Here is a 12,467-nt window from a genome sequence, read left to right as displayed (position 1 = left end):
AGCCGCCTCTTCGTAAAGAAGTTGTTGAATATATGTCTGATGTCGATTCTCACTTATGGAGCATGCGAAGAAGCAAGGCGAACTTCTTTCGCCTAATGTCGGTATTTTCTGGAGTTTTCGCAGCTGGCAAATGGTTCGGTGATGTGTGCGCTTGGAAAAACCCTATCACTACGGTCTTGGTTCACGTTCTCTTTGCCATGCTCGTTTGCTTCCCTGAATTGATCCTTCCGACGATATTTTTATATATGTTCTTGATCGGGATATGGAACTATCGTTATCGACCTCGTTATCCTCCACATATGAACACTAAGATTTCACATGCTGAGGCTGTGCATCCTGATGAGTTGGATGAGGAGTTCGATACTTTTCCTACTACAAGAAGTCCGGAACTTGTGAGGATGAGGTATGATAGGCTGAGGAGTGTGGCTGGTAGGATTCAGACAGTAGTGGGGGATGTTGCAACTCAAGGGGAAAGAATCCAGGCTTTGCTTAGTTGGAGGGATCCTAGGGCTACTGCTATCTTTATCCTCTTCTGTCTACTAGCGGCATTGGTACTATATGTGACTCCATTTCAAGTGCTTGCAGTATTGGCCGGTTTCTATACTATGAGGCATCCAAGGTTTAGGCATCGTTTGCCTTCAGCACCGATAAACTTCTTCAGACGTTTGCCAGCAAGGACCGATAGTATGCTGTAAATAGGACAGGTCACTCAATGGAGCTGTCTTCCACCAGGAGGTACTTTGACTTGTTTAGTTTCAGTTGTCCTTTTAATTTACAACTTTAGCTCGTTTGTTTTAGAGGTTGAGGAATCAGCTTGAGAACTTTGAATAATTAATTATATTTAACTTGTGTATCATCATGAAGCAGGCTGAAGAATATCCAGTTTCATTAGAGACGTCCCAGTTGCAAAAGCTGGGTGCTTTTTGAATTAACTGCATGTCTTATGTGAGCAAGTTCGGAGAGTAACAGGATGTTATAGTATCTGGTTGGGTGCAGTTTTGAGTATTTCGAGGATTATCGGACTACTCAGATGCTACCATTTCTCCTGTTTCAGCTTGTCTTGGTACAATATTTATCTCGTTGTAGCTTGCAGGACTTGATAGTAATGGACGCATCAAAACGCTATTGTTTCTTCTTTACCTGATCCTAAGCTTTTCTGTGTTTGTTTCCGTAGTTTGGTGAGATCATAAAGTTTTTGAATATGGAACATTATTTCAGTTACATCTTGATTCAAAACCTCTATTGTGTGCAGATTAAATTAAAAAAATCGTGTGCACTATTTGAATAGCTGTTGTCTTCTTGAAGATATGCGATATATGGATGCAAACACAGTTGCATAGCAGACGAAACACCGCCTTAGTAATAATCATAATAAGATCCCTAGCCAGAAAAATTCAATATTGGATTGTTTCTATACTGGTAATTCATCTTCCTTGTGATGCGATGTTGCAAGTCTGTATCCAGGATTATTTCTAGGGTTAATTGTGGATGGACCCCTAGTTCTATCGTCGAAGACGACTCCCCGAGTGAAAAAAAATTCAGTTCTTTCTCGACTCTTTCACCCTCAAGCGGTTTAGACTTTAGAGCGCAAATTTCCATGCTAAAGGAGTCGGTTTTTACTTGAGGGTCTCTCAGCAACAATAGAACTACAGAGGATCTGTATGCAATCTGGCGATAATCCAAGGGATCTACCCGCAATTAACCCTAATTTACATTAGTCATGACTGCAGCAACTGCAGCAACAATCTTTCATCAGATTCAACACTGCATGGACCCTAACTGGTAATTTGCTGATATAAAAGATGAATCCCTCCTTATTTTGCCATTTATGCGTTGCAACTTTGAAGCAGCAGCGAAATAAGCATTCACAACTGCAACAGGAATAACTAAAACATATTACCTGGGAGATTGGGGTCACAGTGAAACCCAGCTCAATAACCACATCTTTATACATAAAAATGTGATAACCTCAGTTCAATGAGAACAACTACAAATGTCACAAAGCTAAATTAAGCAAATACTAAATGTATCAATCTACCAGGCGTCATGATCCAACGATTGATCTTTTTTGCTACAAGAATCAAGTTAGTATATGATCGAGTGAGCAACAGAAATCCTCAAGAAAGAGGGTTCTCAAGTACCTGCCATCTAATAATACCAAATAATATACATTAAACACTTCCACCATAGAATCGCAACAAGTCACCCACGAGTCAAGTCGATATCGAGGGCACTCCTCATATTGAGCCCTGATCCTGGCCATCCTCCCATCAACGAAGTCGGGATCGTCTGGTTGGGCATTGAACCCATCGGCGTGCTCTGTTTATCGCCCATATCAAGCTCATTTTCGATACCTGATGAGTCCTTATCATTTTTTGATTTATTTTTCATTTTCGATCCGCCATGAAGAAAACTCCCCACGATTACCTGCAAAAGATGCATCCTGAATCTTGAGTGACAAAGTACAGGCTGTAAAAGCAGAAGATAAAATTACTCGATCGTCTTCACCTACTAATGTACTGCACTAGCATAGACAACAACAATGACGACAACATAGCGTTTATCCAAAAAATTTGGGGTCAGCGAAGTTCATGCTACTCTTCCATTTAGTTCTATTAAGGGCTATCTGTTGAGTCAAATCACTACAATATCATTCGTAATTGCTTTCAACCAAGCTCCATTAATGCCTATCTCTAATCTTTCTTGCTCCATTAACTATAACCTTATCAGTCATATCAGGTGCATCTAGTGGTGTCCATTGCAGACAACCAAACCTTCCCTTTTTTCCCCCATATTACTCTTAACGTATTACAATTTATTCTTTATAATCCTATCCCTTAAATATAATCCATTCATCCAAATTCTTATTTCTGCTACACCCATATCCTACACGTGTTATTTTCTTAAAAGTCTGACATTCTATAAAAGAAGAAAATAAAATTGCTTCTCTGGTTCTGGTATTTGAAGCATATACATACTAAAACAGTGCGAGTATAGAAGAGAATAATACATACCTGGACAGGGGTTGCTGCTATTAACAACCCACCAACACCACCACCAATCACTCGGCCATCAGGACTTGAAAGAGCTACGCTGAGGCCCCCACTTCTGCTTCGTGATCCACCATCTTCCGTTATCAGGTAAGAGCCAGATAAACATAGTATCTCAAATCGGCCCTGCACAATTTTGTCAATGAGTCATGAATGCTAAGACTTCTTTATCTAATGCCCTCTAGATGGGAACTCATAAACGATGCCTCTCTTACAGGCTCTGGATAAAAGAACACCACAATTAGTCAGGGTAAATTCCACAAAACTATCATGTTCTGGGAGGTTTTGCACTATGATGAACTTCTTTACTGGAGAAATTATCGATAATTTAAAAACAAAGAAAAATATCATGAATTACTTGAAGCAACATTTGAAAAAGATTCTCACATCATGCTCCATGAAGATAAGCTATTTATCCCTTGGAGCATACGTCTCATCACTTCAAGCGATGACTGAAGTGTTCACATCAAGCTCCATGAAGCGCTTCCCTTTTGAAGTTGCATGCTTTAGACAAAATATGAGAGTACACCAAAGATTTTTGACTAAAATCCCCGCATTTTCTTCTTGTCAAAACAATCATCTTACGAAATCATATTGCCGGTCTGCTTCTTTGTTGTGCTCCTAATTAACATTTCTTTCTATTGATTGAACGTGATTTCCAACAATTCTGAATATTAGGTTACTTTTTTTTCGTTTCTTTGTGTATTAGGATGGATTTTATACTCATACCAATAATTCAATCTTTTATCTTTTTGGGAGTTTGCCTATTTCCTAGTTCATTTGTGTATGGAGTTCTGAATGAATATAGCAAGTGAACTTGGTTGTTTAATAAGGAAATTTAACTTTACATCACGTGCCTTCAATATGCCCATATGACTATTAAGATATATATCTTATATATGGTGCTTACTTCACTACAATTTTCATACATACTGAGCATATTTAATTTTAATTTACTAATCAAGACTAGAATGTATCTATTTGTCAATTATTATCTCACCATACATCAATATTATGTGTCCATAATATTTATAAAGTTTTAAAATTAAAAGGTGCCACTTTTTTAAACATTGACTGGGAGTGGTTGCTAATATCTTTTCGGTCTTGGATAAATGATTTAAACTACTTCAGTTATTTCTACCAACCCACAAAGTTCACAAGGGTTCGCTGATCTAGTAACGGCAAGGTCAGTGTACACAGGTAAAGCATATCTGAACTTTGAAGATCAATTCCGGACACTTAAAACTCGAGGCCATTTAAAAGTTCAATTAGAATATACACAGTCCAACACTCTACATGGATTCTGCCAGCAATGAGTAGAATTATGGTCACATTTGACCTGCTTCTAATCTTGTAACACCACACTTTTGAGTCTGAAATTCAAACATATGCAGCCAACATAACACAACCAAACAAGGTAAGGATGTCAACATTCTTTACTGGACTGATTCACTGATTCAGTAATTGTATTTACTTATCAAACCACATTATAGATAATTACACTAATTATAGACAAAAATAAATTCAAAGATACCAACAGCTTTGGCATATGAGGAACGTATTGCTAGCCAGATTGGGGGAAAAAGCAGCACATCTTATAGCCAATTTATGAAGCAAACTCCCATATAAACACAAATGAAATAATTATATATGAGAAAAATGGATATGCTTGGTACCAAGCACAAGTTTTTTTTTGTGCTTGGTAGTGAGATAGCATATTCCCCTCCACTCATTGAAATCGGGGCCCACATTCACATGGATTGGGGAGTGGTTGGGAATAGGGCACCTCACTACCAAGCACAAAATTTGTGCTTGGTACCAAGCATACACATTTCTCTCTCTCTCTATATATATATATATAGAGAGAGAGAAAGAGAGAGAGAGAGATGGGTATGCTTGGTACCAAGCACAATTTTTTGTACTTGGTAGTGAGGTGGCATATCCCCCACCACTCATTGAAATCGGAGCCCACATTCACATGGGTTGGGGAGTGGTTGAGAATTGGAACGAGTGGATGGGAATATGACACATCACTACCAAGCACAAAATTTATGCTTGGTACCAAGCATAATACCCATTTTTCTCATATATATATAGTGCTTGGCTGTCCTGATTTTTTTTATATGTTCACAAAAAGAGACAACTGCTCACCATATGGTGAGAAAAAAGGTATGATCTGGAAACCAATTGAAAAAGATATTCACATAATAAAACATTGTCAAATGAGTTCATAAGCTACACTTACTGCCTTTAAAACCTAAGACTAAGTATCAAGACCGAAAAAGAATTCATCTAGTTTTTACGTGGAATTTTGTTTACGAACTTCCTTCAACTCATTAGCTCTCAAAAAGTTATACAAGGTAAACAACTTCTATTCACTCGAAAATATCAATCGTCGTGACTATATCCCCTACTCCTATTCACTCAAAAACATCAATCATTGTGATTATAAATACTACAATGGCAACTACTAGATGTTCCAACTTTTCTCTAGATGTGATTTAGCACTAAAATTCAGTTGCATCTTGAGCAATAAAATTTAGTTGCATCTTGTTGCAAGCTAAACTTGTAAAATAACTTCAATTCAATATTAAGTAAATATGCATTCCTCAATCATAAATTGGTTATCAATTAAGCACCACATACAAGATCTTACATGATTTGCCCTTCATAAAAGCACCCTTTATTATTGCTATAGTATAAAATAACAAAGCTCAACCCTCAGAGTTTTGGTGTAATGGCAAAGACTTTAATATGATTTCAGAGCAACCCAAGTTCGAATCTTGTTGGTCACGAATTTCTAAAGCATATTATTAAAACAAAAGATGTTACTCAGTGAGGTAAGATTTCAGGCCAGAAAGGGCTCTCAACCCTCACAACAACTTCTGAATTCCGATGTAGTGGTAGGGACTTTAAGAGTTGTGTCTCTTAAGCCAATGAATTGTGCAAGATATTTACTCCAAATAGATCAAAGTACATCCATAATTTCATATGATGACACAAATAAGTAATATGTACTTCATTTCTAAGTTCTTTGAATAATATAAATGCCCATACTGTCTCAATTCCAGACAATCACGCATTCCTTAATAGACAATCAATGCACTGAAATTCTATAAAGAGTTGCTTCCCCATACTCAAATTTTGTTTCTACGTCATGCAGGAATCAATGTCAACCCTTGTTGAATAAGTCATAAATCATACTAAATCATATGTAAGTTAGTATGTCTTTATTTTTATTTTTTTTAAAACTCGTGTCTTATTATTATTAATTAGCACATATCTCAAAAAACAATAAAAAACTACAAAGGAAAAAGTATACAGCGTCAGTTTCCCATCCGATTGACTTACCTGGCTTACTGTATAAATGAGAATATGACTTAACATTTCAGTTATTCAACAGGGGTGACCATAGGATATGACATATCAAAGTTACTGTAGGTTCCTACAATAACACTATAGACCCTGCTGACTCTGGTAACAATGAAAGCATCAATAGTTAGAAAATTTTGCCTTAGGCAAAGAAAATAAATCATAACGCGAAGCTATTATTGCGACCAATCTTTTGTAAAGTATTTTTTTCCCTCCCTCCAAAAGAAAGGCTTAATTAACATTACTATTCTTTTCAGATCATCCATTTAGGATGGACTACCTCATCACCTTGATAACAGTGATAGACCATCTTCGGACATTATTGGTGATCAAGTTTTCCAAATATTTTTTTGTGCATTATAAAGATGATTGCTATAAGCTAAGAGTGGGCATGACATAAACATGGCAGGAATTAGGGACTGGCTGAGGAAACTCGAAATATGCTATATTTAACTGAAAGGAAAAAAGAAAAAAAGAATATGATCCTTACAAAAAGGCCGTTTTGTAAATTATTAGCAACTGTAAGCACTCACAAGCAGGAAAGAATAAATAATGTCAATGTTTACTTTATTATCAGTATATATGAAGTTTGTCGAGTACATCGTTACATTCTTGGATTCCACTGTTCACTCAAGATTTTGAGAAACTTTGCTGGGATGTGCAAGTAGAAATTGCCATGGATATCCTTACATTATGATGTCTATGATTCTCATGATTCTAAATATTACTTTCAAAATGCTAAGTGATTTGTTGTTCTTCATGAGGAAGATAAATGAAATAACTGGAGTAACTTCAGTCATATCTAATGTACTGCCGATACTCAAAATAAACAAGACACTATTTATTTTATATAAATACTAAATGTATTCTCAAACAACTAAGTTATCATAACTCTGGACCCCCATTATTTTATATAAATACTACTCAAACAACTAAGTTATCATAACTCTGGACCCCCAAACCAACTAGTAGAACAAAAGGCTAAATGATAGTGGACCTCCAAATAAATCACAATACATGCAACCAAATATATTTAAGAAGCAGATTGTCAAATACAACAACTAAAAAGAAAAGGAAAAACATGTACCTCATATGTAACAGTACCACCAGAAGTCGCAGTTTGGCGTAAAGTTACTGTGGACACAGCACCATTTGCTGAAAGAATACAGATAGCTCTTGGACCCTGTTGTGAGAATGACATTATCTTTGATGCAATGTCCTACAAGAATAGTTAAGAACAAATATTTCCTAGGTTAGTTAAAAACTTATACCATCCTTCTAATGATAGACTGCACGTCACAAAGAAACTTAGTTATAATCTTGTGTATAAAAAAGTAGTACATTCAGAGCAAGATTAGGCTCTCCAAATATGTGATCACTACAAATACAGTTAGTAACAGAAACAAGGAATAAAAAACTCGTCAAGCTATACTATTCAATGGATTTGTCACAAGTTCAGATCATAACATACTTGATATTATTATCAATTTTCTCATGAGTATCTTGTTTAAATAAGCCTAAATTATCCAATACATAGTGTTTGAGAATACCATAAACTAAAATGTATTCCTAAAGAAATACCCCTATTTACTCACGAAACACTGATCACCCTATTTCTCAAATTAGGCTCTCCAAATATGTGATCACTACAAATACAGTTAGTAACAGAAACAAGGAATAAAAAACTCGTCAAGCTATACTATTCAATGGATTTGTCACAAGTTCAGATCATAACATACTTGATATTATTATCAATTTTCTCATGAGTATCTTGTTTAAATAAGCCTAAATTATCCAATACATAGTGTTTGAGAATACCATAAACTAAAATGTATTCCTAAAGAAATACCCCTATTTACTCATGAAACACTGATCACCCTATTTCTCAGCCGCTCAGTTCATCATTAATCTCCCTTTAAGTTTAGTTTAATTCAACTCTTTTTAGACCCTAGCAACGGACAATTCATAGAAAACAGAGTTAAAGAGCCTACCGATCTTTCAACACCAAGCAAATAAACAGAAATCACCACAAAAAGATACATCCTCCACATCCTTGATTTACTAGCAGTTGAAGTTAGTAGGTTACGAAACAGCATTCAACTTCATAACTAAGCCGAATTCTTTAACCAGATAACCACACATCATTATCTAAGCTTTAAGTAAATATAAAAGAATGATAAAAACGTGCTCTCATAAAATCAAATAACCGCATAGAATTCAATGGAATAGCCTACTCATACCTCTCCTACTGCAATAGTTATGAGATGTGGAGTGAAACCCATTCCTGCAGAGCCAGCAACCCATTCCCCTACGAACATAGTAAAAAAATAAGATGTAAAGAACTGGCAATGTTCAATGTTATCTCTCTCGCAGATAAGAAACCAAACAAAGATAGCACACAAGAGGTTCTCATTGGGACTGGGACTAATAATTTGCAATTAGAACTAAAAAACATTTAAAAGAAACATATACAGTAAATTTCATTACAGAAAAGGGCAGCATATTAGGATGCAGTAGATCAAGTGTATGAATGTTGAAAGACATGAAAGACATTCTGAAGAAGAGGACTCTAATTATAAGCCAGTCAACTCTCTGGGAGGACCAATTTAACCGACATAAACAAGAAGCACGCAAGAACTGATTTAGTTAGAAATCTTTCCGAGCTATGAACTTATATAAGAGTTACTCTATCCTTCAATACCTACCATATCTATGCACAAGTAACAAGAAAGAAGAGCACCGTTTAAGTTGGACGCAAAACAAATACCGATATCGTGGATATATCCGTATTGGGTAGATATGGATACATATATATCAATGAAATATTCGGGTTCATATCTGAATATATGTAAAGATTGTACAATTGAAATTGCTTTGATTTTTTGGCCACTAGATTTGAGGTCAATTTTATTATAATTAAAATTGCTATAACTTTTCAACTATGATGGACATGTATTTTCAAATATGATGAACATTATTAAGGGACTTCCATTTGAGCAATGTGTTACGTTTAGACATCTCGTGTCATATGACCAGTAATCTCCTTTTCCCCCCTCTTAGTCTTATCCGTTATGTGTCCGCTTATCTAATGTGTCTGTATCCAATTTTAGCGGACATGGACATGAGCTTCCTTTACAGACATGTATCCATATTCATATTTGTGTTTGTGAGTAGTAGGCATGGTAAGATTTTTATTCAATTCATTTGTACCGCTACAGGCAAGAGGAAAGACAGAACTATGTGAAACAAAATTAAATTTCAATAAATATTTTCAATTAGTAAATATTTCCTACTTTTGACAACTTGATAAAGTGGCAATGTTTAGAGAGTGAAAACACAAAGTATAATTATGTCTTTCTTTCCGAGAAAAAAAACAGGCGCGACTTCGTTGCATGACCTCATAATGCATTGGGCTAGAAAGGGGAGACATATTCCAATGATTTAGCAAACCATTAGTACAACCTAAAAAAGAAGTTCCTAGAAGCTAAAATGTCCGAAAATGGATTACAAAAACAAAGTGCAAAATATCAAGAAAGGAAAGCTTGATCTATCACCAATGAATTGAGTTTACAGACCCAACATTGCTAAACAACTTTAAATCCTTTTCTGAAGCAAATCCCAATAGCCAAGCCAAATAACTAATCATACTAAATGAAGCACAACTCAAATCACAAGAATCATCAAATAGCAAGATTAACCCACGTTCATAAAAAGGGGCTAAAATATGACACTGTTTATGAGATTAGTAGAATCAGTAAAAAAGTTACCATTTTCTGAATTGCTGGTTTTTCCCTTCCCATTTCAAAGACAAAAAACATGTGTGCATGGAGTACAGCGAGTTAACCTATATTAGTTTGTCAGATGAGGAAACTACATAACGTTAACCTGTGTTAATTCATTTAGACCAATAACCACCTGCAACGAGAGGTTTACAGGTTAATCTCTTTTGAAAAGCTACAAAATAAACCATTATTTATGAAGTAAACGATGAAAGGCCTCTCTCTTCCGGAACACCGCTAAAGAATACCTCATGAATTAATAAAACATTTACCTCATAAGCTAATCAATTTAACCCTTTATTTACTCGAAATTAGTTAAAGAGCTTAACCCATTTTCTTAATCTCCAATCCATAAATCTTTGCCAACGGGGTCCTATAATATTAGGGCAATTAAACCAGGTGGCAGTTCAGAGTTCTAATTTGCTATAAAATATTTGACTGCTTCTTCCCTTTTCATGCACTTATATACACAAGCAGGGAACAAAATAATTGAATACAACAAACTAGACAATTAAATATGCACAATCAATAACACCCTCCACAAAAGAACTTTAAAACACTACAATATTTTAATCAACCACATAAAAACATACCAAATCAAACACAGCTCAAATCTCAAGAACAATAAGAAAGCAAGGTCACCAAGCACCACATTAACCCTCCGTCATAAAAAAAAGGGCTAAAATTGTTGACAATCTCAGTTAAAACTCGTGAGATTAGGCTCATTAACCGAGTGCCATTGCTGAGTTGCTAGTTCCCTTCCCATGCACTTCTATATAAAAAACCAGGGAACAAGTACTTGAATATAACAAACTATTAATAAAATACACACAAACATTAAACTACAACATTATTCTAATCAGTCATTAATTAACCGAACATATAAATAAGTTCACGCAAATCTCACCAAGAGAAGCTAACTGTTGCTTCCTCCCAGTCCCTGGTGGCCTCCCTCTTCCCCTTTTCGGGGTCACCGATCCCGACTACCACCGGAGGCGGCCGGGGGCGTTGGCGGATAACGGCGAGAGAGCCAGGGCGACACTGCATCGGGCCCGTACTTCCTTCGCCTCCCCCTGGTTTCTTACCGGCTCGCCCTCCCTCACATTAACCCCTTGAGAGGACATTGGCATTGACGATGGCGACGATGAGGACTCTAATTGGAAACCTGGACTAGGGTTTTGGTTGTGTAAGCTAGGGTTTTGGTTGGGGATTGTTCTCAGGGTTTGTGGTCCAGGTCCATGGAGTCCGGGCTGTGGACCAGGACCATGGGCTCCTAGTCCTCTGTGGATGTAGTAAGATGAAGGGTTTGTGGGCATCGCCATTGCCTCTCTCCCATCCATGCATGGATTGGAGAGTTTCCACAAATAGAAATTTTACAGTGACAACTGAAAAATGCGCAGCAAAGGTGAGATCTTTAGCGGTAAGGAAACCCAAAATGGTTTTTTTGCTCCTTCAGAACTCAGATTGCAGCTCAAAAACCCTAGAATTCAAGGAAAAGGTGAGATCTTTAGCATGGAGAGACACGGAAAGGCAAGTGAGAGCTCAAAATGAAGCCCAAAGTCGCACCTTTAACCGATCAAACAAACCCTAGTCCAAAATCAGTTACGGCTCGATTAGGATTTTGGGGAGCCCGAAAATCTTCAGTCTCCTCCATTGATGAGTAATGGCGTCTGGGGTTAAAGGTCGAGCAGTTCGAGGCGGCTGGGAAATTACCAAAACACCCACCCTTTTTGAAACGCTCTCTCTGGGCTTGGGCTTCGTTCGCTCAGAGGGGGGAGAGAGAGAGAGAGAGAGGCGGAAGGGAGAGAGAGGGGCAGAGTTGTAAATAAGTAAGAGAGAGAAGGAGAGAAGATACAGTAAGAAGTGAGCTGGGGGTGAGAGAGAGAGAGAGAGGATATATTGGGATAGGATAAGGACTGTATCAAATCTCTTATACAATGAATAAAATATTAATAAAACTATATTCATGTATAAAAAAAAGGCGTCCTATGAATTTAAACTAAGTATAGATTAATCAAGGGATTAATTGTTAATCAATTAACAGAGGGAAAAGGTCACGTGTGCGGATTTGGTGTTTCCCAACAAACACGATTTTAATTTTTGAGCTCTGGGATTTTTATTTATTAAGAAAACCGAACTGAACCTACTTTTGTTTTTTTACGCGATCCTGAATCGAGCCTAGGAATGTAGAAGCCATAATTGAGCCTTTCAACCATCTGGATCACCTGCGGTTAGAAAAACTAAATTTCTAGGAGGGAAATCCTAA

General features: G+C 36.7%; 2 protein-coding genes across 2 annotated transcripts in view; one reads left to right on the top strand and one right to left on the bottom strand.

The window, feature by feature from the left end:
- LOC109819776 (FT-interacting protein 1-like) overlaps positions 1–1,221 on the top strand; it is a 6,634-nt gene extending 5,413 nt beyond the window's left edge. Inside the window, 2 exon segments of the mRNA XM_020385659.1 lie at positions 1–735; positions 868–1,221. The exon segment at positions 1–735 is cut by the window's left edge and continues 17 nt beyond it. Of these exon segments, the coding sequence (XP_020241248.1) occupies positions 1–695 (695 nt within the window). The 3' untranslated portion in view covers positions 696–735; positions 868–1,221.
- Positions 1,923–12,055, bottom strand: LOC109819767 (AT-hook motif nuclear-localized protein 9-like). The gene is given in 5 exon segments (XM_020385647.1): positions 1,923–2,427; positions 3,015–3,176; positions 7,510–7,641; positions 8,663–8,730; positions 11,109–12,055. Coding segments are annotated over 5 exon segments (1,020 nt in total). The 5' UTR covers positions 11,542–12,055; the 3' UTR covers positions 1,923–2,202.

Source organism: Asparagus officinalis, chromosome 1 (genome assembly GCF_001876935.1).
Source record: "Asparagus officinalis chromosome 1, Aspof.V1, whole genome shotgun sequence".
Taxonomy (NCBI): domain Eukaryota; kingdom Viridiplantae; phylum Streptophyta; class Magnoliopsida; order Asparagales; family Asparagaceae; genus Asparagus; species Asparagus officinalis.
The sequence above is the reverse complement of the archived record's forward strand: the minus strand, read 5'-3'. Positions and strand labels throughout refer to the sequence as shown.